This window comes from Xiphophorus maculatus, chromosome 7, assembly GCF_002775205.1.
Source record: "Xiphophorus maculatus strain JP 163 A chromosome 7, X_maculatus-5.0-male, whole genome shotgun sequence".
NCBI classification, from domain to species: Eukaryota; Metazoa; Chordata; class Actinopteri; order Cyprinodontiformes; family Poeciliidae; genus Xiphophorus; species Xiphophorus maculatus.
In genome coordinates, this window is record NC_036449.1 from 10,782,748 (window position 1) to 10,809,118 (window position 26,371).

At 40.9% G+C, this 26,371-nt stretch overlaps 2 protein-coding genes across 2 annotated transcripts; both read left to right on the top strand.

Moving 5' to 3' along the window:
- Positions 1 to 1,079: 1,079 nt before the first annotated feature.
- On the top strand, positions 1,080 to 14,647 carry tspan7 (tetraspanin 7). The gene is made up of 8 exons (XM_005798032.2): positions 1,080 to 1,387; positions 9,241 to 9,429; positions 9,684 to 9,758; positions 9,843 to 9,938; positions 11,890 to 12,045; positions 12,235 to 12,318; positions 12,414 to 12,499; positions 12,596 to 14,647. The coding sequence occupies exons 1-7, from the start codon at positions 1,322 to 1,324 to the stop codon at positions 12,480 to 12,482; spliced, it is 735 nt and encodes a 244-aa protein (XP_005798089.1). The 5' UTR covers positions 1,080 to 1,321; the 3' UTR covers positions 12,483 to 12,499; positions 12,596 to 14,647.
- A 9,563-nt stretch (positions 14,648 to 24,210) lies between these two features.
- On the top strand, positions 24,211 to 25,869 carry LOC102222676 (mid1-interacting protein 1-B). Its single transcript, XM_014468427.2, has one exon. The coding sequence runs from the start codon at positions 24,705 to 24,707 to the stop codon at positions 25,209 to 25,211; it is 507 nt and encodes a 168-aa protein (XP_014323913.2). The 5' UTR covers positions 24,211 to 24,704; the 3' UTR covers positions 25,212 to 25,869.
- Positions 25,870 to 26,371: the final 502 nt, after the last annotated feature.

The following is a 26,371-nucleotide window of genomic DNA, read 5'->3' on the forward strand; positions in this document are numbered from 1 at the left end:
TTTTTTCCCGAAATCTGATTATTCAACATGTTTTAGCTGCACTTTTCCTTCAGCTGCTCTCCTGAAGTTTGGGTATTTTTATTGCTGCGTTCTACGATGGGAAATATTCTGCTTTTATGTTGTCTTTCATATATCGTTCTCTTTGTTCATGTCTGCTTTTCTATATTGAGTCATTCAGTATAAAAACATATGCACCATCTTCGTATTAACTCTGACAGCTTCCCTGTCTCTGCTGAGGAAGAACATCCCCACAGCATGATGCTATCCCTACCATAAATCACAAAGCACATGGTGTGTTCATGGCAAAGAACCAAAGAAGCTTTTATAGAACAGCAATATTTAAACTGGGATAACATCACACACACTTTGGACTCTAATTACTACTTAGATCACTTCTAAAGAGAGATGTATATATATTTTTTACTGAATGTTATTTTAGGTATTAGTACGAAGAGGACTGAACACTAATGTACAGCACATATTTTCTATTTTCCTTCATAAAAACATGGATCAAAGTATGCATCAATTTCTCTCCACTTAGGTTCATAGAAATGCACTACTTTGTTGGTAACTTAAAATACCAATAAATGAATGGGATTTTGTTATTGTAATGGGACAAAATATGCAAAAGTTCGAGGGTGGTGGACGCTCGATTTGGCTTTTTCATGTCTTCTAGTTTAAAGGCAAATAAAATTATTTGAAATTAACATTAATTTGACAAAATACGTTCGTTATTCAAAAGGATAATGCGTATTTACATGTAATAAATTATTGTCTTCATGACTGCTACCTATACCTCGCTAATTGCACGATGACCTCACCTCTTTTTTTTTTACTGTTTCAGGTTAAACACAGAGATTTAAGTGACAGAGTGTAAACAGATTGGTTTGAATATAATTATTGTTTTTATGGAAAATGTGACGAGACGAAATAAATTTTAAAAAAGCCCATTTTGAATATATTTCACTGTTCTGGTCGCGTTGGTTTTGTTTTTATGTAACCCACAAAACCCTCTAGTGCGCATGTAGGGGTGTTTTCGATGAAGTAGAGGGGTCTATATGTTCCTCCGCCGCTCAACAAACCCCATGCTTCCACGATAGGGACCATATTTGTCTCCACAGTGTCGGAGGAGGGAGGAGGGGAAGAGCTGTTTGATGCAGCATAGAAACTAACGGCGCAACCTGCGGGCGGACAGTGACGCCGTGCGGCCGCATCCGCGAAGGACGCAGCGCAGCGCAGCGCGACCAGCCGCGGAGACGTTTCTGTTTTTTTCCGCTCCTGTTATTATCGCCACAGCGGCTCGATCCGACACAGCACCACAATGGAGACCAAACCGGTCATCACCTGCCTTAAAACGCTCCTTATAGTCTACTCCTTCGTCTTTTGGGTATGTAGCCTCTCTCTCTCTCTCTCTCTCTCTCTCTCTGTATATATATATATATATTTTTTTTTTTTTTTACTCCTTCACCTTTCCTAACCGAGAACAAATCTTGCCGCTCCGCCTCCGCCGCTGTGCGTGTTTTTGTTGTGCGTGATGAAAGGCCGCTCGGTGCCAGCATCAGCGATGCATCCGTGCTGTTGACTAAGCCCCCCTGCAAAAAAAAAATTGTAAAAAAAAAATCACGGACTGAGACTATTAACGCCGCGACTGTGTTTTTAGCGTTTGGAATCGCCCGCAGTAACTCCTTATGTAACCGGGGGTCTAAGGTTGCTCATTTATTGGCTGCTGGGCGTCAGCGCGTTTTTATCTCACTGTAGCATCATGGTCGATGTGAGCGAGGTGGAGGGAGGAAAAAAAAAATAATTAAAGAGCAGCTTTGAAGGCGCTGCATGGGAGACTGGCCTGTTTTTTTGTAGGATACTGTGCAGTTTATTGTGTCTCCTATACATTCTTAAAGGGCCCCTTTATTTACCCAGCCTCAGTGCTGGAATGTAACACCGTTAATAAAGCCCACTTTCACTTTGAGTGGGATTATCCCCACAGGAAATCTCTGCTTACACTACCATCATTGAATATATATTGATTGTATAGCTAAAAGCTACTATTTTATCCTAGCCTCTACCAAAATATGACGCTGCGTATAGCTCAGATACATTTTAATAATTGGGTTGCTTTAACAAAAATAGGTTGAGGTTTATATACAGCGTCCTAATAAACATTAGTATGCTATTGTTAGATAAAATCAACAATGGTATTGTCTATAGTCCTTTGTGGAGAAATAAGTTACAGATGGGGTGGAATTAAAAGTGAAACCTGCATGAATATTGTGCTGTTAAAATCCCAGCTTCACCCCAGTGTCAGTGTGTGAACGAGAAAGAGACCAGCCCACAAAAACAGAAACTCAATCTGGGTACACGACTTTCCCAGTCTTCACAGATTTTGCAGACACTTGGGAGTTTGAACTAACAAACAGGTTTTTGCCTTTTTTTTGGTCTTGTTTCACAACTGAAAGAATGAGAATCAGACACTTAACTGGATCCCAGACTTCAGGGTTTATCAAACCAACTAAAGCAAAGGTCTAACTTAACATACCAGTTGACTGTGTTGAGTTTCCGCTTACAAGAAGATGTTGATTCTTTGACGACTAAATCCTAACTAAATCACTGGTGAAATAACCTGTTTTACTTTAGAATTTGCTGAACCGTCTTAATTTAAGAGCATGCTGAGTTTTCTCTTTATAATTAGAAAAATGCATCTCATTATTTATTTTAGACATAATTCTCTCTGCTGTGTGTGTGTTTTGTTTGTTGCTTATCTCTTTTATCTCTAAGCATTTTGCTAAGTTTGATACAGTAATTTAAAAAGTTGGGTTGTAGTTTGTGTGGTAGTTTTGAGTTTATGGTCGTATAGTTACAAATGAAGTAGAAAAAAAAAAGAAAAGGCTTGAAAATCAAACCTAACAAAACCACCTGCAGCTGATGTTGTGTCCCATCCTCTATTGTTTATTCCCTGTTGGCAACATACAGTATCTTGCTGTTTAGGTCGACTCTCTCCCTCCCAACTGTGTCCATCTACTGCAGACTGATTGTGTATTTTCCCAGCTGGGAATTATGGGTAACAATGGACAAAAAAAAAATCTGATCATTTGTCTCCAGTCTACGACAAATCTGTCATCTGGTGGAGCTTAAATTAGAGTTGCTGCTCCGTCACATCAAAAGGAGTCAGCTGTTGTTTTGGTGTCTGATCAGGATGGCTGCTGTCTTTTGAGGTTTTGTCCCACTGGAAGGAAACCTTGGGGAAAACTCAAGACAATATATCCTTCAGCTTATGCAAAAATATAATATGTATTTTAGTGCTGTAGAGCCTCCTTTAGGTGGTTCACAGGACAAATGTCATATTAGAGCCATCGAAATCTGAATAATTTGCACCTCTTTAAAACAGGAAGTGGGTAACATATAAGGATGATGATGCGTTATCAAACTATAGCGATGGGCTATAACTGTACATAAGGCACAGACAGTTTATTTTTATTTTGCAAAAATGAACATCTAGAGGTTAAACTCTTGGTATTTCTTTTACTTTACCATTGCTTGAATCTGTTCTTGACGCTCGGTGGCTGTGTCGCATTCCATCATTATTTTGTCTAACATATCAGCCGCACCTCTTTAACAAACTCACCATGTCAAAATCTTTCCGTAATTACACAAATGATTGGCAGATTGAGTTAGGCTGCATGGTTTATGCATCAAACTCGTCCAGTTTACATCAGCTTAAAAATAAAACCCAGAGAATTTACCAAAGAAATTAATGAAACCAAGACCAAACAAAACAAAAATTTACATTAGCATTGGTAAGGCTATATAAGTAGCGTGGTGACAAGTCTGAGATAAAAGAGAGGAAAGTGGGCTTCCTTTAGAGTGTGTACCAAAGATTTATCTGCACTGTCTGGCTATCTTGCTGTTCTACAGCAGAGGAAGCAAAACATAAGACACACCCTGCAGTGTAATGCAAACCAGTACAGCACTATGGGACGTCTTTTATTTTTCCAGCATATTGAGTCAGTACATCTGGAGCATTTTTATAAAGGTTTGATACTACAAATCATTAATAGGGTTTTGTTATTATGCAAAACTGCATTCATCACTCAAGACAAGTCATATGTAATATATTTAGTTTCTTTTTAATAAAAAAAACAACTAAATGTAACATATTTAGTTTAAAAGAAAATAAAAAAATCTCAAGAAGACAAGAATCTCTTGGGTTTAGAGAAGTTATCTCAGTGTTACCAACCATGCCGCTGTGTCCCCCCATACAATTGTGAGAGTCGATAAAAAACATGCTTACTGTATTGCAGTCTTATAATCGACACGGTTGTATTGACCCTTGCAGCAGGAAGTAAACAGCCAGACCACTGAGGTGACTGCAGTGGCTGTTGATGAGCATGCCATTTATTACATTAGTGCTCACCGCTTTTACTTTATATCCATCCTCTGTTAATACAAAGCCGCCATAGAAGTTTGAAAATCACTTTCAGTCAGTGAATTTCAGTTTATTATGACTTTAGCTGATTTTGTTTCTTCTGTGTCTGAGCCAAGTGAAAAGAGAGAACTTGCCTGCCACTGCAGTCTGTAGTTGACAATGTTGTATTGATTATAACTAGAGTCAAGAATCACTGAAGTTACATTTCTTGCAAAACAATTGAAGTGTTCATTCTGAATAAATTCGACTCCTGGGAAATATGGATAAACCTCCTTAAATGGTGTATAAGTTTCATTGGAAATGCCAAAAATTTATTCTTCAGATTGATTTGTTATGACACTGAGTGGTTTATAAACATAAGTCTAATATAGGATTTGAATATAAAATTAAAATAGTATAATCTTCTTTTAATCTATTTATTTAACTTTCCTTTGGGAACAATAAAGTATATTTGAATTTGAATTGAATTGCGACCATGCAACTGCAAGGTAAACAAGATGAGTTATCGGGGTAATCGCAAAATTTCATTGGTTTTGGTACAATTCTTCTGACAGGTTCCTCTGACTCATTTTCAGGAATAAGGTCATTTAATTAATCTGGAACTGATTTACCCATCAATAATTGTTTTAAGAACTCATTATTATGCTTCCCACGCTCTCTGTAAACCCCGACTAACATGATTGAATACCTTTTCCTGGATCTCATTAAAGCTAAATGTTATAGGAAAGCTGATTTCAGCCGTCAGGTTTAAGTCCTGCAGAGCTGAGAGACGGAGCTGAGCAGAGCCACAGTCACAGACGTGAACTTTTTATATTTAGTCGGTGGTCCACGGGTGCACTCCACCATCTAGAGCGTCGGGTTTCAGGCAGCCAGAGTGGAGGGGAATCTCAAGCTTGGCACAATTCCCACCCACCCCTCCACTCCTCTGAGGGGTGAAAAGCTGGTTCGAAATAGGAGAGGTGTCCAAGTCCTGGGCTTGTAGGTTTCACTGTCTCAAAGCTTTGTCGTGAGCTTGTGAAGAAGTGGCACCATTCTTTAAATACATGCCAGGGGACAGGAGATGCAAAAAACGCGGAGCAGGTGTTGCAGTCGGCTCCTCGTCCTTCGTGAGCATATTTTGTGATCGCACCTTCTGTTTCTTTATCAGGCCGAGTGGGAGGCGAATTGAAAGAGAAGCGAAGGGAGGCGGGGGAGGGTAGGAGGAGAGGGGAGGGTGACCTGTTTTAAACCCAGCGCTGTAACCACGGTGGTCGGCGTTGAATTTCAAACAAAACATGCGAGAGGGGGCCGAGAGGCGACGAGGGGTTGTGGGGCTCAGAAAAGGGAGGAAGAAAGAGCGTCTCAGGGTGTGTGGAATTCAGCCTCAGGCGTGCAGCTTCAATAATCCTCCCCAGACTTCAGCCCCTCAGCGGCATGGAGAGCTGCTCTCCAGCAACGACACCAAATTGTTTGTTTGTGCGAAGCAGCAGCTGTTTGGAGGACAGGATCGTGTACAACATGATTAGAGAGATTATGATAATCAAAGGCAAGACTCACTGACATAACTTTCTGTGCTGACCGGCTCAATCACTGTTAATAGAAATACTAATAATATTACTGACAAATTAAATCATCAGCCTTAAGCCCTTTAGTTTATCAGGGCGTCGACTAAATGGAGTGGAAGGCTTTACTTAAAAGTGCTTTAGATGTTTTGTTTGTCTTCTATTAGATGTTATTTGACTTCAGACCATAATAATAAGCTCCTGTCTTTTAATTGTTGGATTGGAATAAAAATGTTTACATTTATTGGCAAAAAAATATATAACATGAAAGCATGCAATTAAAAACTAAATAAACTAAAGAAAAAAAAACTTTCTAGAACTACCTTTCACTGCACTTACAGCTGCAAGTCATTCGGGCTTTTGTATATATTTGACTTTTTGCACGGGAGTTGCAATAGAAATTTCGTTGAATCCTGTTCAATGACAATAAATGCTATCTATCTATCTATCTATCTATCTATCTATCTATCTATCTATCTATCTATCTATCTATCTATCTATCTATCTATCTATCTATCTATCTATCTATCTATCTATCTATCTATCTATCTATCTATCTATCTATCTATCTATCTATCTACTGCTCTTTACACTTTCCACATCTAACAACTGAAGTTTTTGAAAAATAAGATATTAAAATTAAAAAATTAAGATCAGAAGCAGAAAAACTATTTAATAGTGGGAATGTTGTTAGACGCACTTTGCATGAAGATGCCTTCGCCGTGAAAATGTGGCACTTAAAATTATTTTATTCTTGTTGGGTTCAAACTTATATTTTGTTTTTTTTTGCAATTTTAATGCAAAAATTGGATTTGATTGGCTGTTTTCGATTATGTTGAAATGAGGTTTTGTCATCTTTTGTAGAAAGTTGCCATTTCAACATGAACTTGTTGACGGAGGAGGTACATTCTTACGGGTGGTGGAAGCTAACACATGGAAACTGTTTTTGTTTTGAGGCGTCTTAAATTACTAAAGTAAAATGTCTGACAGGCTGTTAGGAATCCACCAATCAGAGGATTTATTTAAGTTGTTTTGTAAACTCACACTGATACAACATGTTACCCACAACTTCTAAGAACCTCATTTGAAAAAAAATTGAACTAACCTTTTAAAGCAGGCCTTTCATTAGCACAACTTTTATATGCAATTACTCTTTGGTAAACCGTTTCGTTGTAACTCTGGTTGTATATTTTGAGGTCGTTGAACTGATGGAAGGTGAACCTTCTCTCCAGTCTTATTCTCTGGATTGCTCTGCCCATCTTTCCATCAACTTTGACCAGTTTCCCTTTCCCAGCTGAAGAAAGTCATCCACCACATTTCCTAGAGGGGAAAGTGCTGCATTGGTGTGTACATTTAAATGTTTGGAATATAGGCAAAAAGGTTCAAACTGGGTAGGTTTGGTATGTCCCTCTACATCTAGGGTAGCAAACAGGGCCCACATGATTACTTACAAACTTTGAGCGGGACTTCATCACTAATAGTTGTCCTGTCAACACATTCTTCCATCCTCTCATTTGCTAGTTGATGGGTTTTTTTTGTCCTAGTTTAAGAATTATGCACCAAAATATAAGAAACAACAAAGATGTAAATATACAGGCGCTCTCTCTCTCGCCAAAATTATTCATAACACATGTACAGATGAGAATACATTCGTTTTTGTCGCAGTAGTATCATCCTACCCTGGAAATCTGATGAAGATCCAACCTTCGGTTTGTGAACAGAAATAAAAACCTCGACTGTGTGTGACGACATCCTGTGTGGGCATCCTCACCTCTGCATCTAACTGCCCACAAGTTGTCAATAACGCTCATTTTCACCAGTTTTGCTTACTTCAAAAAAAATATTCCTTTACGTGAATAATATCAACACACACACAGCGTTAAGGCTGAAAGGTAAAACAACTGATAGTGGTATAGCAATACTAAAAAAATGACTAAATATCTTCAGGCTTTTGAACTGAAAACAAGTAAAGCTGATCATGTAATGTAAGGCTTTTTAAAATACCAAAGCAGCATTGGGTTAATCATCACTCGGACTAATAATTTCCAGACATAATTATGACTCTTTCTTCTATACCTGTTCTGGAAATTCATGCAAATTTATACGAGTGTCCACATTGTATCGCAACACATTAGTAAGGCCCTTTTGTAAAGGTGCAGGCTGTAGAGATAGTTGTTAAACCTCTTTTGCAATGTGTCAATAAGTGCTTGACACATGTTGTTGACATATGCTTGCAGATCCAGCTGCAGATTCTCAGTTGGATTTAGGCCTGAACTTTGAGTAGGCCATTCAAATACATACATATGCTTTAAATCAAACGCCAGGAGTGCTTTGCAACCTCCAACGTGTCTCCCTCCTGAATTTATTTTAATTGCATGTAAACCAAAAAGAAACATAAGGTGTATTTATTTATGTTTTTTTATTAGCGGTTTTGAAAGCAAACCAGAAAGATTTTGTCTCGTCTGACGAAATCTTGGAAGAAAGTAGCCTCTTCCATATTTACTCTTCCCAATAAAATCTAAAATAGCTAATTTTGAAGAAAGCCCGCCGAAGCTACAGACAAAAGTAAATGCGAGGAGCTCTGTTGCGTTAAATAAAAATAATTCTGTTCCTTTTTGTCTCTGGACAGCACAGTTTAGAGGAAGGGGCCGTTAAAGGTAGGGAGGTGAGTGTTGTGCTCACATCAGTTTTAAAGGAGCAGAGAATATTAGCGCCGAGCGTTCCCTTTGTAATCAGAAGGTCTGGCAGCTGGATGTTGAGCAGCCTCGTCTCTAGCAGACAATGGTTAGCAGGATGAGGCATCCCTCGCCGGAGTCGGATCATCCGCAGCCGTTCACCGCCCTGCTCTGTTTCCAGCGCCAGCGAGACAAACCCAGCTGAGACACACGCTGCTTCATCTGCCTCGAACAACGCGCTCTTTTATCCGCCGCATTCATTTGAAATGCTAAAAGAGGCGCAACAGGAGGAAGCGTCTCGCCTCGGATCAAAGAGCTCCTTTGATTTGATGTTCTCGTGCGTGAATGTAGGCATATTCACAGAGCAGGTGATTGGCACCTCATGCTCCTGATGATTTTCTTCTTTTTTTTTTTTGTCTGCTATCTTCCGGCTCCTCCTCCTACTATAATTGCTCTCCTTTTTGTTCCACCTTGATCCCCATTTCTTCGTCTCTCCCCTTTGCGTGCCGCAGAAACACAACTGTTGAAATAAGTGTCGAGAATAAGGCCTCTCCTTCCCTGCTCTCATTCAGCTCCTTGTGCCATATCTCTTTCATCCTTTTAGATAACGGGAGCCATCCTGCTGGCAGTGGGAGTCTGGGGGAAGCTGATGCTGGGCCCGTACATCTCCCTCATCGCCGACAACTCGACCAACGCCCCGTACGTCCTCATTGGCACCGGGACTGTCATCATCGTTTTCGGCCTGTTTGGATGCTTTGCCACCTGCAGAGGAAGCCCATGGATGCTGAAGCTGGTAAGAACCTGTAGGTGTTGTTCTGCAGTAAGAGTGAGAAGTACTGATGAATTAACCGCAGGTCACATGACTTGAGGAAACAATGCCTTACCTTTATCCTGAGTGAAGATATGAGTTATTTAGTAGGTCCTTCTTGGTACCTTGTTCGCTTAATCATGGTTATGTGAGAGTAAGCATCGAAAGGCAAATGATATTCACCTCAACGGTTTCATGTTATCAATGCAAATCTCCCGCTTTCGTTCCTCTTTGTGTAGTACGCCATGTTTCTCTCACTGGTCTTCCTTGCGGAGCTTGTGGCTGGGATCTCTGGATTTGTGTTTCGTCATGAGGTCAGAGGCGCTTCACTGCAGCTTTGCAGTTGTGCAAGTCTGTGTCGACATATTGGACTTAAGTGTGTGTCCGTGTTTTTGCAGATAAAGGGAAACTTTCGCAGGACTTACACCGACGCAGTCCTGAACTACAATGCTAAGGATGAGGCGAGCCGTGCTGTTGACTACTTGCAGAACAGTGTGAGTGATAACATAAAGCCGAGTCACAGACTCGGAAAATGATACTGTCCACACTTTAGAAGGTTGGTTACCTTTGATTAAGTGCTTTACGGCCTGCTTCTTAACCACACAGGTATATGAGATATAGTAGACTAGCCTGCAGTACACTCAAAAACGTTTACAAAATCTTAATAAAGGAGCTGAAATGGAGACTTTGCAATTTTGAGTCAAGTTGTGCTTAAGATGAAAAATCAAACATTTCAGACATGACGTGGAATTGCTTCCGCCACACGAATCAAATGTTAGACTTGACTTAGACTTACCCTCAGAAGATTCTCCACCTAGAGCATCGACATGCAGTGAGGTTCATGGCTGGTGAGGCACTGACTTAATCAAAAATCATAAGACCCCCTGCATGTTATTGCTTGCATATGGAAATTTCGCGCATACGGACAACATTGAAGGGCAAAAAGACTATACTTTCACATATGCTGCCAAGGTAGAATAATTCCGTTTACTCAATGAAACTTGGAAAAATAGATATGATTAATTTAGTGCTATGCTGCACAGCAAAGGGAAACATTGAAGTACAACTCAAAACCACCTTTTTCTCGCTCTCTGTATCGGCCACGCTACACATAGACTCCTTGCATGTAGCTTCACTTACTTACTGTATCGCTAGCTCGCTGTCTCTTACTCTGCAGTTGTGGAGTCACAATGTTTGGGATCATGAGCGCCCCCTGCCATGAAGCAAGAGAACTGCCTGCCTCACTTTGAGTCTGTTCCCTGCCTTATGATCGCTCCTCAGCCCACGAATCACCTTACACACACACAGTTTGTGACAAAAAGCACTGTACATTATATAGATAAGCTAAATTATGGAAAATCTGTTCATATATTAAACCTTTTTAAACCATTTTATTGGCGACGTACAGACAGGAGGAACATGCTCTCATAGAATGGCAGCCAGCGTAGTTAGCGAGAGGTTGATCAATCCCAAGTGAGGCTCAGCTCGCTGCTGCCTCACCGTCTTCGCTTCTGAGCATTTAAATGGGAAAATGCGAAAATTCAGCGATTTTGAAGAAAAAAATAATCAAAATTGGTTAAGCTAAATGGAAAATAAATACTTCATAGTACAAACCACAGTGTGAAAATAGCAATATAAGATATTTGATCATTACATTATTCTTCCGTGATGACAGGTGAGGCTCTGCCTCACCTGCCTCCCCTGACCGCACGTCACTGACCTAGAGTCAATGTCTGGCACTCCATTGTCAGTCTTAGTCTCAACTTGCCTTTAAGTTCCACAAAAACTTCAAACTTCAATTATACTTGTGCTCTAATGACTTGAGTCTCAACTTGGACTCATGTCTATGCTGCACAAGCAAAGAGTTCAAATTTGCTTTAGACTGGTGATCTAAAGACTTTTGTTTTAACACCAAGCTCAGGCACTTGAGTTTTCTATACCACGTTTATCCTGTGCAATTGGGTGAAAACACGCCAGTGAGCTAAGATTATTTGACTAAATGATTAATTTGGTCCTCTCTGAGTCACCATAATGTGTACAAATTATTCTGGTTGTCATGGTAATGGTGCACACAGTATGTATGCCTCTCTGTATTGTTTGACGGCATGTTCAAGTTAAAGTAGTAGTTAATTATTTAGTTAATGCTACCATGTAGCAAGCAGATTGCAGTTCTGGCAGAGACGTATATATTGTTCTGTTAAAGGGTGTGTTTTATTAATTAGCCAGAGACTTATTAAAGGTTAACAACAACCTGTTTGTGTTTGTTGTAAAATCAAATGTATGATAGAGGAAGATTGGAGGAAGGTGCATTTCAATAAACAATAGCACCATAGTCCCAGAAAACTCCTAAAAGTTGTCAGTAGTAGTGTTGTTTTTATTGTAGAATATTTTCCTGTATAATTCTGAGGAATAAGTGCTTTTTTTTGTTTGTTTTTGGGTTTGTAGCTGCGTTGCTGTGGAGTTTATAACTACACCAACTGGTTTGGCAGCGTGTTTTACCCCTCCAACGGTATCCCTGCCAGCTGCTGCTTTAACTCCTCTGATTGTAACCCAGATGATCTCCGCAATGCAACTGTAGCGCCAAGCAAGGTCTACCACCAGGTAGGTTCTGATTGTTCACCATTTTCTTTGTGCTTTTCCAAAGATAAATGAATCTCTTCAAAACCTCCCGGCTTCTCCATACACTAACAGCTGCCTCAGATACTCTCCCATACACCCATCTTGCCTTTACTTTGCGCATATAACGTGTCCCTGTTTCCTGTGCAGACTAACATGCCCCCTTTGTTTCAGGGCTGCTTTGAGTTGGTCACTTCATTCATGGAAACCAACATGGCCATCATTGCTGGCGTGACGTTTGGGATCGCCTTCTCGCAGGTGAAGGAAGAAAAATGTTCCAAAAAAAAAAAAGGTTCATTATGATTTGCAATGGTTCATTGAAGCTCACTTTGCGTGTGTTTTTCTGTTTTCAGCTGATTGGCATGTTGCTGGCCTGCTGTCTGTCCAGGATCATCACAGCCAATCAATATGAGATGGTCTAGCTGATGTGACGTGGCAGGTGAGACGCAGTTATTAAAATTGAAGCACATCTCCAAAAAAACATAAAAATAAAAAACAAACTACTCCAAGACTAAAATGTTCTTTATCTTATCAGGGAGATGGAGAGAAGAAGAGACAAAGTCTCTTGTCGCAGGACTGAAATGAATTCCCAAAACTCCCATCACACACCTGCATCGGAAGCTGCCTCCGTTCGTCTCTCTGCCTGTGATCTCAGTGTAATATCTTTATGTAACTTATTGTAAAGCACCATTTCTTGACTTGCTGCAGATGCATCAAAGCTTTCTGTACCACGCACCACATCAACGCTTGATGTAAAAGTTGCTCATTGGTGGGGTTTTTTTGTTCTCTGATCGGTGCGGCCCTGAGAGGGCAGGGGGGAGCAGAGAGGACAGCCTCAGAAGGGCATTACTTAAAAACCTGAAAGTAACCCTTCCATTGGTAGGTTTAGTTTTCCATTTGTCGTTGCTCATCACTGTGTATTCCCGTAGGGGTTGTAGTCTTTTGTTACTTGATTATGTGCACTAAGGAGGAGAGGTTATGTTGCTAAAGGAGGCGAAAGGGGAAACTGCTGCAGAGTATTTTTAACCACAATAATGAAAAATATTTTTTTGCCCATAGTATATGAAATTTAGAAAGCCAAATAAGTTAACAAATTTGATTTCTTGCGTTTTAATTCTCACTGTGAAACAAGAAAATGCATTCTTAGGCATAAGATGGGTAAAAAGGAACTAATATTTAAGCTATTTAATCAGTTCTACATGTAAAAATGAATTAATCAAGAGTTTGAAGAGCCCATCAAACCTAATGTCGACACTAGACATAACCTAGGGAATCTTTATTTAGTGGTATCATGAAAGTTACAATATTAAAACATGTCCCGCTGTTCGTATGACTTAAAGAAACTGAAGAGAAAAACTAATTTCTGGTTATTTTTTGTCGTCCTTCCTGGCTTGATCCAAACTGACCTAGTTAAACATGACAACTTACACCTGGCATTAAAATCTGGCCTGCTAAACTCTTGCAGTTTTGGATAAAGTTGTGACCAGGTCTCTTCAGACTCTGAATGAATTTTGTGACTTAGCCATATTTTTGTTTTCGTTACCATTGTCGCCTTGCGCAGGCACCTACAGTGCGTAGGATACTGTCAGATAAAAAGAACAACATCTGAGAATCACTGGTTTGGATCTGAACATACGTAGTTCATGTTAGGACTCTGTCGTGTGGTTGGTAAGACGTGGGAAGAGATTTAGATCGCAGGATGCTGCTTGTCGATCCAAGAGTAGTTTTGCATTTTTAGTGAAGTTTTGCTAAGCTTTTGTAGTGTTTACATTTTAGCCGTTGTTGACAATTTTCCTCTTCAAGCGATCGGGATGTTAAGTCATTTTCTTCTGGTGAAATATTCAGCAGTCTGTCTGCCTGCGAGCAGAGAGATCAGTGGGAATCACTCGGCGAACATCGACGACTTACGGTTGTTCTGTGTAACTCATCGACCTGCTGCTGCCATCATCATCCTCATCTGTAGATATGTATGGGAAATGTAATTTATATGACGTGTTGTTTCACAATCTAATATGCTAATCGGTATAACTGTCGTGTCATGGTTTTTCAATCCACGCCGAGCTCTCGGAGTCGGTATTTGTTTGATAGTTTGTAAGAAACTTGCACTGAGATAAAAAAAAAATAAATAAAAAAAATAATTGTGGGTGATGTTTAGTTGAGAAATAATGCACACTTTAGCTCTAAACTTATTATAGTTTGTTGGTATTTAGTTTACAGCTTCGTCCAGATGTTTTCGATCTCTCTTTTTATGTCTGTGTGTGGGCGTGTGAGTGTGGGTGTGTAAGTGTGTGTGCGAGCATTTAGTAGATGTTGTGGCTCCAGCTGTGATTTTTATTTTTATTTTATTTTGCTATTTTGGTCAGTATTTAATTGTGGCGTTTCCTTATAAAAATCTGTAAATTTGATTTGTGGATGTATGTTTTCCTGCGCTCTCTTCTCCAAACTTTTGTTCTGTAAATACTAAACTGTAATACCATCCATCTTACACTAGGGGTCACTAGAGGCCCAAGAAGAACCGCACCATGCTGTCTACTACTGACTAAGTCACCATCAGTGGTCTTATTATCAATAAATATACAGAATAACAGTTTTGCTTGGTGTAAATTAATTTCTGCTTTGTATAGATAGCTTTTGCATTGCGACACAATCATTTATTGTCTATTCAAATCACTTTGCATATAGAAAACCTGCCACTGCAACACAAGTGAATTAATTTGTCACATTAACAATTTATTCCTGTGATTTTTGGGGGGTGGGGGGAACATCTTCACTTTTTGTTCCTTACTTAAAATATCATTTGGGATGTACGGGGGTGGCAGCATCAGGTTGCAAAGGTGTTTTGCTGCAGACGTCATGAGACGTCCATAACGTCTGTGGAAGAAATGAACCAAAACTCCAGCAAACTATTTAGACAAGCTTGAGGAAGGACGTGTGAATGTTTTTACTAAATTTGGATTTAAAGTTGTTGTTTTTTTTTTTAAAGCTAAGATATTTACAGGTTAGGATGATTTTGCAACAAAGTTTCTCCTCAAGAACCTCTCGGCATTTCATTAGCTGACCTTGCCTCAGCCTGCAGGTTTTTTAGGATAGTCATGTGTGTGTAGGTTTTCATGTTTCCCCTTAACTGTGCAGATCCGACATCTTGTCACTGACACGTTAACGTTTTGAATGATGGATGAGACAACTAAAACCTCGTAGAGTGTGAGTGTCTACGTCCAGCAGTCAGAAGACGAGAGGCAAGAAGACGTGTTGATAGGAGGAAGATGGAGTATCCAGTGAGAACTCACGCATGCATCGGGAGAGCGTGCAAACTATGTGGAAAGGTTTCAACCCCGAGGGATTTTTCGGGGTTTTTTTGTTATAAAATACACGCATTATGTTCTTTATTTCTCTGGTGGCGTTTGTCCATCATTTATAATATTCCATTTAGATACACCGAACTGTGTTCATAATGAGAAACAATGAGCAAAAGTTCCAGGATTGTGAGTACCTTTGCGAAACGTCGTCTATTTTTTTTTTCTTCTCTGCTACCACGCGTATGCGTTGGCGGCTGTGCCGTTTTTGTCCACATGATGGCGCTTGAGCATCAGCGGAAAACGGAACCTCGGAGCGAAATAAATGAAGGGAAACGGAAGGCTGCCTCGCACACACGCGCGCGCGCACACGCACACACAATACACACGAGCGCGCAAGTGCACACACACACACACACACACACACACACACACACACACACACAACACACACGGACAGGCGCTTAATCTCCACCTCTCTCTCCCTTGTCTGTCTATCCTCCTCCGCTCCTACGGGCTGCATCGGAGGCAGCGCGGTGACAGGCGGTGTGAACACGAAGAGCAGAGAGGAGAGCAGCTCCGCTCGGTCAGACCGCGGCCAGCCAGCGGAACTCGCTCCAACCTCGTTACGCAAATTACCGGCAGAGCGGCGCGGCAGTGGGTCCGCTAATGGAGCGTGCGTGCTGCTGGCTCTCCGCGCTCCTCCTCGCCCCTCGCCTCCGCCTCTCCGCGGCACATAATGGGCTGTGGGCTGCAGGGAGGCATTCACCGGGGAAGCGCTATTACTCACTCAGACACACGCACCCACACAGAGGCGTACACGCACACACATACACACACACACACACACACACTGAAAGGAGTCCGCAGCGCACAGACACCTCAATGTGCAGCCAGACTAATTATTAACAGGGCGAGCGCACTTACACCCACCCTTTTTGTAACATCAAAATAAACAACAAGGAGATTTACTCTTTTTTTTTTTTTTTGTAGAATGAAAACATGCTTGCAAAAGCAGTTTACCTCGAGACTCGGCTCTAACGTTTCAGTCCATTTCAGCATCAGAGGGCCTCAATAACAGAACCACCTGTCTGTATATTGGATTACATGTCACCAGCCCCCAAAATAACCTATACTGTTGATTCAACGGCTCTCCAAACAGCTTCACCGGTGACTTAGCAAGATTTACTTTGGGAGTCTGGATTTCAACTGCTTTATTGTTTTTTGTTTTTTTTTACCTTAGCACTTTACTTTTTCAACAGACTGTGTTCGTAAAATTTACAAAAATAGATATTAATAATTAGTAATCAGTACAAATTTTCCATTTCAAAATGTCAGACTTCTCCATATTCCATTAAAATATAAATTGATCTAGAGAACCCTTTTACTTTTCAGAAATGCAGCTTTTTTTTGTGTGCGGGTTAGGTCAATGTTTTCCAAAACTGGGTGGGGGATCCCACTTTGGGTCCTGAATAAACATGTTTGGGGTCTTGAGAGCTTCTTCGTAAATTAATCAAAACGGAGAAAAGGATTCACTAAAAGCACACTTATGTTTAAAATGTTGAGATTAAAAAAGTTAACATGAGTGTTTTAAATGATTTAGTAAAAAACAATTGAAAGGTGAAAACCTGGCAATTGGACTCAAATGTTCCTTTCGCTGGTCTTGTGTGAGTGAAAAGCTAAACTTGGAGATTCTCAAACATTTGACATTTTAAACCACAAAACAATGATCAAACAACTACGACCATGACCCTTGACCCTGGTTAATGTTTCCAATTACAGCAAATAATCAGTCATAGCTACTTCTGCTGGGGTTTTTTTTTTTTTTTCTTGTAACGATTATAGTCAAAAATGTAATAAGTTATCATTTAAAATACAAGTGCTGATTAATTTTATGGAATACCCCTCAATTATTCTCTAAATTTTCAAGGCACAGTCAGAAAGAAATGACAAACTTATCCAATCAGAGCTTATCTACGTTTTGAAAATGATATCTTAAAAGACGCTGCAGTCGATTCATAATTCAAATAGTTTGTTAAAAAAAAAAACAACAAAGGAGTGACTTCTGCGCTTAGGAGTCTCGTTTCATTCATCACCTATGAGTGTTTAAGTAAGAATTCTTGGCATCACATTTGAATACACAGTGTACTTTGGAGTGAAATGCGTCAGCTCAGAGACAAACATTCTCTGACTCTTGTCACCACTCCGGTATCCATCACATCAGCACACTAAAAACGTGAAGAAATGTTTGCTGCACAATGTTTCATCTAAAATATGCTTTTCATTATTTTTGCTTTAAAGAAAAAGATGTTTACTGGAGCTTGCAAAGCAGTGCTACTGTTCTAACCGAACTGGATTTCTGGATTTTAAGCTTTAAAAAAAAAATCTATAGATCATTAAGTGATGGTATGTAAAATAATTACATTACACCCTCACACTAATACTTAGAAGCAGTGACTTTTCCTGAGTTTCCATATCATCCATTTTTGTGAATCTGATTAAGCTGTAATAAATGTTTGGTTTTTTTTGCATTCACATCCTTAAACCATAGTTTGCAGAGAAGAAACAAAGGATCAAAACGATCTCATCGTACAAAGGCTTCAGTCAGGTGAGAGGTCCACCAGTTCGCCACAGCGAAGCAATGTTTTATGGTCTAATTGAACCAAATTGAAAGTTTTCTCCGCAATTTGGAAAGGGCAAGAACTGGTTCAAATTAGAGTAAAGGTAAATATTAGTTTATTTATGTTTTACATGAAAGAAACTCTGCATTTTATTAGGGGTGTGTACACTCAGAACCACCTTACATAACACACACACACTCACTCACACACACACACGCCCGCACCCCAACACACACACACACGTACGATTTCCTTTGATATCCACCCTCTTATGCGCTTACAAGGGTTTGCTTGTACACGAACCATCCTTGAAAGCCTGCAGACTCAATCTGTCTGGAACTAATTTTCCAGCTATTTGGTTTGCCTGATGAGTATTTCTTCACTCCTTTTAACAAATCCCACAACATTTTTGATGCTTAAACGGGCAGAACATTCGGCTAGCACCAGGAAGCATCAATGTGATAGCTTAAAGGAGTGCGTCCTTGGATATATGCAACATCTGTTATTTCTAAGAGGCAATAAAAAAAAACAAAAAACACAATCCAATTCTTTCATCTCAATAGGAAAATCAGTGTTTTAAAGGGGTAGTGTTATTTAAAATGGACTTTTTTTTAGCCTTACATCATGTTATTGTGTTATTCCCTCGTTTAAAACATAACTGGAGTGTTGGTTTGATTCTTTCATGCATGTTTGAGAAATCCTTCAATCTCCCGCGGCAACCGTTCAGCTGGGTGGAACTAGCTCCGCCTTTGAGACGCAGCTCCTCCTCAGACCGGCGTTTTCCAAGCTTCAGAGGTTCCGCCTCACAGAGCTGCCCTCCCCCACAACTCACTCACTCGGCTCCTTCAGACTAGCCGGCAGCAATTAGCAGACACTGGAACTGTGCATCTGCTGAAGTCATTACGCAAGCCACTTCTCAGTGCAAGGCTGGTGAAAACGTCGCTAAATGGTTAATGGAGGAGCCATGTTGCGATGACTTCCTGGAGTTTGAGAAAGAGCAGGAGGTTTTAAAGAGACAGAGGCCCAATTTCAAGGCGAGAAATGAAGGAAAATCTATTTTAATTCATATTTGATTTTTGTAACAACTGAAGCTAACATAATTACTGTTGATTGTGCTGGAAGACGGTGCTATGCCCTTTGTAAAACATTAGAGTTAAACATGCTAGGTGTTGCTCATGACGAGATTTGACGAGGTTTTGTCAAGATCGCCATTTTAGAATGATGAAATAAAGAAGTTCATGATGCTGAGAATAAATCTGTCTTTAAAAAAATGCCAGCTTAGTCACATCAAAAGGTGCAAAAGGTCCAGGGAGCGAACGACTTTGCTTCACAATGGCCTTAGTGCAGATTTGATTTTGAAAGGCAGCAACCCAGCCCTCCTCCCATCGAAGCACAGAGACAAAGACAGACACTCCCTCATGCATGCCGCTAAAATGCCTCATTTACTACCTTATAAAGTAAACGTAGCCAGCCTGTCTCACTTCACCTTCCTGCTTGCGATGGGAGCTGTTATCACTGCTGTTTTTTCTGCTGCTGTTGTTGTTGTTGTTCTAATTGCTGTTGCTGCTTTGCCTGCAGCCTTCCCGCTGACACCCCTTGCCTCACGCTTTCCAGCAACACGCCGCCGCGATGACAAGTACTAGAGTTCCCACTCAAGCTGCCTGTTCCTGTAGCTCAACGCACCACTAACCCTCATTCCCTCTCCACCCCACCCCACACCCACCCAGCTCCTTCTCCCCCCGCCCTCTCTTCCTCTCTCCCTTCCTTCGCCCTTTGAAGCCTCAGAGATGATGATGATGATGACACCCGCGGTAATCTGTGGATGCTCAGCTTTCTGACATGACACACAATTGAGGAACCCTCCCGACTTGATCCGGGTTTTGCTGTTGCATTCAGGCACGGCACGTCCTCCCTGACAAGTGGAGAGGCCTTTTTTTTTTTCCCTTTTTTTTCTTTTTTTTTATTCCACAGGAGAATAGATGAAGTCAGTGAGGTGGGGCGCATGATTGACAGCGCTGTTGAGAGCAGCAAAGCCAGCCCCTGTTTCTCTCTGATCTCTGCTCAGCAGCTGTACACACTGGCTCTGCTGACCTGGTTTAGTCTTTCTGTTTTCAGGCTGAATCTGGGATCAGCTAATCTGCAGAGAGGAAGCCGAGAGACTGTTAGTGGAGCTTTGTTCCTGAAGCAGCAAAAAAAAAAAACAGCTTCAAACTCAGGAGAAAACCTAATAATTACATTTGTCCATGTAGACCGCTGGAAATGGGCACCGGACCTGCTGTCTACAGAACCCACACCTCCTTAAATCTGCCTGAATTAGACAAATTCTGTCAAGAAGAATGGGCTGACAGAGACAAGCTCCAAAAGAGTTGCTGGTTCAATTGCAACTAAACGTGGCTCTACGACTCGGTAACGCAGTGTTTCATTTTTGTGAGCTGGTTTGATAAACACTTTCCTCCCGTTTTACATTTATGTTCCACTTTGTGCTGGTCAGTCACATGAAGTCCCAGTAAAATATATTGAAGTCTGTTGCTGCAGCGTGACAAATTGCTCAAGGTGGTACGAGCACTTTGGCAAGGCACTGTATATACTTTTTGCACTAAAAGAGGAATGCAGGTGCTGACAAGGAGAAAAGCAGAAGCCAGCATTGAATGGTAAGACGAAATTTTTTAAGGGTCTTCACTTTGCATATTCTGGATAAGAAATTCTGAATTATACGTCAGTTTGAAAAATACAAAAATTGTATTTACGGAAGAAAGAATTGTCAATGCTACACTTTTGATGTGTTTTATTGTTCTTTCCAGGCCACAGGACAACCATTTCCCACCAGTGACCTCATGTGTTTGTATACAATTTACTCTTGTTTAGCTGCAGCCATAACTGCGGGAGTAGCAACCAGTTTTGACTGGTTTGTGTTGAACTGCTTTTCCTGCTGACCACCTGAAATTGGTGACATGAAGAAAGTATGACATCACCGGAAAGAAAAAAGGATAATTTTGTCTGGCCTACAAAACTAGGCCGTGGTTACCCAATGTAGTCACAAAAATATAAAAACACAGTATTTTAACGTTGCATGATGGTCTGTTTGTGCATTTCGTAGAGAATCTGATCATCTTTTAAAGACACGGTTCAGTGGTTTACTTTTTTCCGCTCCACAACACAGTTTACACCAACAGCAAAAGCACAGCCGAGAAATGACGAACAGTGACTTTGCAAACTCCGTAGTTTTAAAAAGTGCACTGAAGAAAAATCTGTTTCTTTCTGTTTTGTCCGTGCTTGGGTTGGTGACATCACAAGAGGCCCATGATTTAAGCCAATCAGCTAACATTTGCAAATATTGCACCATTCACTTCCATTTCAGTGCACCCCCTCTTCACAATCCACATCCATGTTTTCATCCCAAAGACACTGCTCTATACATTTTGGATTTTTATTTGTTTTTTGTTTTTGTTTTTTTCACAGGATTTTGCTCTGAATATTTGAACATCTTTCATTAAAGCTCACATTGCATCTCTTCCGGCTTGCCTTACTTTTGCGTTTGGGTCTCCTGCAAACCATTAAACATGCCATGCAAGAGCAAAAGCATTCGTTCATTGTGCAGTATTTTTCTGTAGTGGTATTGTTACTTTGCTCACGTTCTGACACTTCTTCATTCGCTTCTAACAAATGCAATAATGAATGTGGAAAGAAACCTATCTTGTTTGAAAACAACAGACATCACAGTTGTAGGTTTCAGTGTCCTAATGCACTTGAATGCAGGTTATTCTGGTTTATCTGAGCTATGTGAGTGGTTAACCTCTGGTCTGCACTGGTTGGTTCTCGAGCTGCTTATGCTGTTTGCCCCCTGGATCTGGAGTTTAATGTTGAAAATGGAGACATCATGAGAAAGCATGAGCACGAAACTGGGTCAGACAAAAGTTATGCAAGCATTTAAGAAAAATAACCAACACACAGCATTTCCCCACGTGATCTATGTCTTTTGTAGTTTGCAGAGGGTCAAACGTCTTTCAATAGTAAGCAGATCAGCTGGCCTGTTCTTCTGTTATATCTATATATGATATAAACTATTTACACATAAACTATATACATGTTTTCCATTGCTTTTATGCATGTGTAGTACAATTGTGGGGGAGGTAAGGGGTTTGATGCCTTTTGTTTGAGAAATCATATGACTTCCTTCATTTCTACTGGTTGGGGTCACCGCACTGGACGGTTTTTGATCACAAACAGCTGGTACGAATCTCAGTTGGATTTAAACCCAGACTTTGACTAAGCCATCAAAAACGGGAGTTTTTTTTTTGTTTAGATTTTTTTTGTCACCTTTCAGACTTAGATTTCCTTAAGGTGCTTTGGATTATTGCCCTGTGGTTAATAGTCAATAATTTCAAGATTTAAAAAGAAGGGCAACCACATTTTCACACAAGGCCATTTTAGTTTAGATAGCTCTTTGACTCTCAATAAACAACCGCATTATTGGAAAACCTCTTTTTTTAGAACTCATCTTTATGTAATAGCTTAGATTTCATCGGATGTTTTATGTGAAGTCTTTAAGTCTGACGTGACAGACTTCCGCAGCCCCAATTGAGGGTAGAAATTTAGGAGAACAATAAACTTCTTCCAGAAGTAGCCTGGGACCCAGAGACTGAAACCAGCCCAGCATGTTTTACCACCTCAGAGTTCACATTCCCTTAATTCCTACCCAGCAACAATGTCCAAATATTTACTCATCTCCACCCATGCAGAACAACCTGTGCTATCAGCAAATAGTCTTGGTCAGCCCGCCTCGCTTCCTGTCCAGCTTCATAGCAAGTCTCCGAGCTCATCCTCTCTTATATAACACTGACCTGTCTCCACAGTCAGGAGACAGGTCAAGTTAAATGACACATATGTCATTTAACTTTCAACCCGGGGGTGGGGAGGAGCCCTTCTATAGTTTCATTTTGAGAAGCGGTATTTACAGGAGCTCAGATTTCAATCGGAATCTTCCCACCAAGCTAGTACACATACAGTAACAAGAACTGTTCCAGAGGCTATTTTTGTGGCAGGAGTCATGGAAGTCCCCGTGTTTACCATGCAGCTGAAGGCTCAGCTGTTTACCTTCTCTTCGGGAAACCGGCTGGTGCAACAGTTTGGGTGTACATGTAATTTAAAAATCCAGTGGACTGCAGTCACCCTATAAGAAAATACCCAAACATGACTGCCACTGGGCACGTTCCCGCACCCATCAAAATGGAAAAGTTTTCCCTATATAACTATTACATACTCCATAAGGATATCTTTCATAAATCATTGGAGCTATTCTGACTGTAGTTGGAAGTTGCCTGCTATGTTTGAGAATTTCAGAATTTCTAGTCTTGAAGTGGAAAAAGTCCAAATCCTGCTGCCAAGTGATGTTTAGCACTGATTGCTTTCAAGTTTAAGACATTGTTTGGTAGTTTTACTCAATACCTGCTAGATCCGTGAGTTAAAGTTGCCTTGATAAAGGGGGCACATATTTTCATGATATTCTACATCCAGTTAAATCAACATAAATCCAGTCGGCCTACACATAATTTTGGTCATGAGAGGAAATGTACTTTTTTTGACCAAGGAAAACATCCAAAATCAATAGCTGGACGCATTCCCAAAAGCTACAGCGACGACACTAAAATGTCTGTCATTAAGGGTTTGCTGGACTTTACTGTACTGTAGTAGGCACATCATCCTGCTATAGGGGGATTTCGCAAGCAAAAGTTTGAATTTTGTTGAGTGTTTTTTTGGTGACTTTCAACAGCGCATGCTAGTGTTTATTTTTTGCATTAGTCTATCATATAAAGTTCCAATAAATAGGCTGAGGTCTGTAGATGTAAAGCTCCAAAATGAGGGGGAAAAAAAAGTTGAAGTGGCTTAAATGGTTTTGTGAAGTACTGTATTGGCCCAAAATAGATCACTGTGACACTCTTTGAAACTGATCGAATGACATCAAGCTGAAACGAGTTCAGGAACCTTCTAGTTGACAAACGTGTCCTTTCTAAGTTTGGATCGTTTTCATCCTTCACTAGAAGGGAAAACACGTGTTGCAGTAGGACTACACTGGCTTCACATTGGTGCACCTTGCTTTTGGCCCGCCCCGACAGAAACAAACCCCGGCCCGTGATTGGGCTGCCGTGCGTCAGCTCAGTGGCCTGATTTTTCTCTGTGGCTGACACTCCCCGCCCCGGCGACACCCGTGAACAACTTCTTGCTCATCAGAACAGAATGTGTGATATGTGGATGAAATCTTTGCCGTCTTTCACCGGAAGGGGAAGTTTTTTTTAAAGATTTACAGGACCGGCACTGAGGTAGTAGGACGAGTTGTGGGTCTAAAACTTTTGTGCATTTAAAGCAAATATTTTTATGAAGTTTTTAAAAAAAAAAAAAATCGTTATTATTATTTGCATAAAATCTGCACCTGTTTCTGAACGAATCTTCTGCAAAGAAGAGCCTGTCGAACCGGTCCGAGCGGGCAGCCACTGTCCCAGATCCAGGTGTTCATCTGGCGTTCCTGTCTCTGTGCTACTTACGGTCATCCGGTTCAGGTTTCAAACGTGACAAACAGGTTTAGGAACCGCCTCACAAGCAACTATAAGAAGGGATCCTCCAGAGCTGCGAACCACAACGAAAGAGAAGAGCTCACAGAAGCCTGATAAGAAGAAGAGAAGCAGAAACAAAACAAAAACAAAACAAAACAAAAATCAGAGCAACTTCAATCAAGATGATGATGATGCAGCTGTCAGAAACCTCCAAGCAGAAGAACTCGCTTTTCAACGCCATGAACCGCTTCATCGGCGCCGTGAACGACATGGACCAGACCATCCTGGTGCCCAGCCTGCTGCGGGACGTCCCGCTGGAGGAGGACAGGGAGATGGGCGTCCTCAAGTCGGACGTGGAAGACGGGGACATGTTCAGCTACTACGAGCTGCTCAAGTCCATCCGCAGTGACATGGAGTGGGGCGTCCGGTGCGCGTCGGCCGACGAGCGGCTCAAGGAGAGCATGAAAGTCACCCGCTCGCACTCCTCCGCCTCCACCTGCTCCTCCATGTCCTCTTGTTCGGCGTCGTGCTCCGAGGAGGAGGACGAGGGAGAGGACGAGGACCTGCAGAAGCAGTTCCAGTACCACCTGACCGGACTGCAGGGGGTTCTGTCCAAGCTGACCCAGCAAGCCAACTCTCTCACCAAGCGCTACAAACAGGAACTTGGCATCGGAGGATGGGGCCAGTAAAGAGAGACGCGCGCACAAACTGGACTGTCGATTTTTTTTTGAACAGTCTTACTGGCTGAACTGAACTTTCTTCCTGATTTCTGCTGCTGATGAAAACAATCATCTGAAAGGTGGTGAAGAGGGCAGCGGCCACGTGGTCTTTGGTCCTGATTAAAGCATTACTGAAACTATTTAAGCCTCTATTTAACGTATTTATTACCTCCCGTCGTGTGCTCGAGCCACACACGGAAGCTCGTAATGTGGGGAAGAAGTGGACTGAACCAAGACTGACAAAGGACTCGTCATCTCCTCTACCGAGGTGACGGTGATGTCAGTGAGTTCACGAGGATTTGTCCTTTGCCGACTCTCTCGGCCTGATGTTTTGCTTAGATGTTGTTCTCTTTGTTTAGAAGGAGGCAGATGCTTACTGTACAGCTGCCCGTGATCTCTTGGTGTCCTACATGGTCAGTGAACTGGAATCAAATGATAATTCTCCTGCCAGGAGAATGATGAGGGTTTCCATGAGACGCTTGTCTCTGTTGTTATTGTCGCTTAGCCTGTTCGGTATTATTGTTATTGCAAGGTCCATCCGTCAAAACAAGCAATCACTTTTGTATGCACCTTTTTTTTTTCTTTTTTACATATGTACGTGTACTTAATAAACTTTTATACAAATGTACTACTTTTTGGAGTGTCATTTTTCTACCTGACTGCATTTCTGTCACACCATAAGCAGCTTTCACATTTCACTGCGCCATATTATTCTCAACTGTTACTGCAACATAAAAGTTAGCTTTTCTATTTTTTTTTTTTTTTTTTTTTTTTGGTAATGATGTCACACCTAATAAGTGCTTGGACGTTAAAAAAATAGTCACATATATTGCCTGTTATATTTTTAGGTTAGGGATCTAACTAATAGAAACTGACTGTTGTAAAAATGTATTTAAAAACTTTGAAACATTTAGCTATAAATTTAAATGTGCCGTAAAACCCACATTTGCACCCATAGAGAGTTACACAAGAATTACTAATGATGATTCGTTTATTTCTTAGAGAAGACAAGCAGACCAACATAAGTGAAGTACACCTGTTCTATTTCTAGAACTGAAATTTACAATGATAATCCATTTTTGTGTGAAGTTGAGTTAGGTCAAACTAGCCTCATAGTTGCATTGCTACTG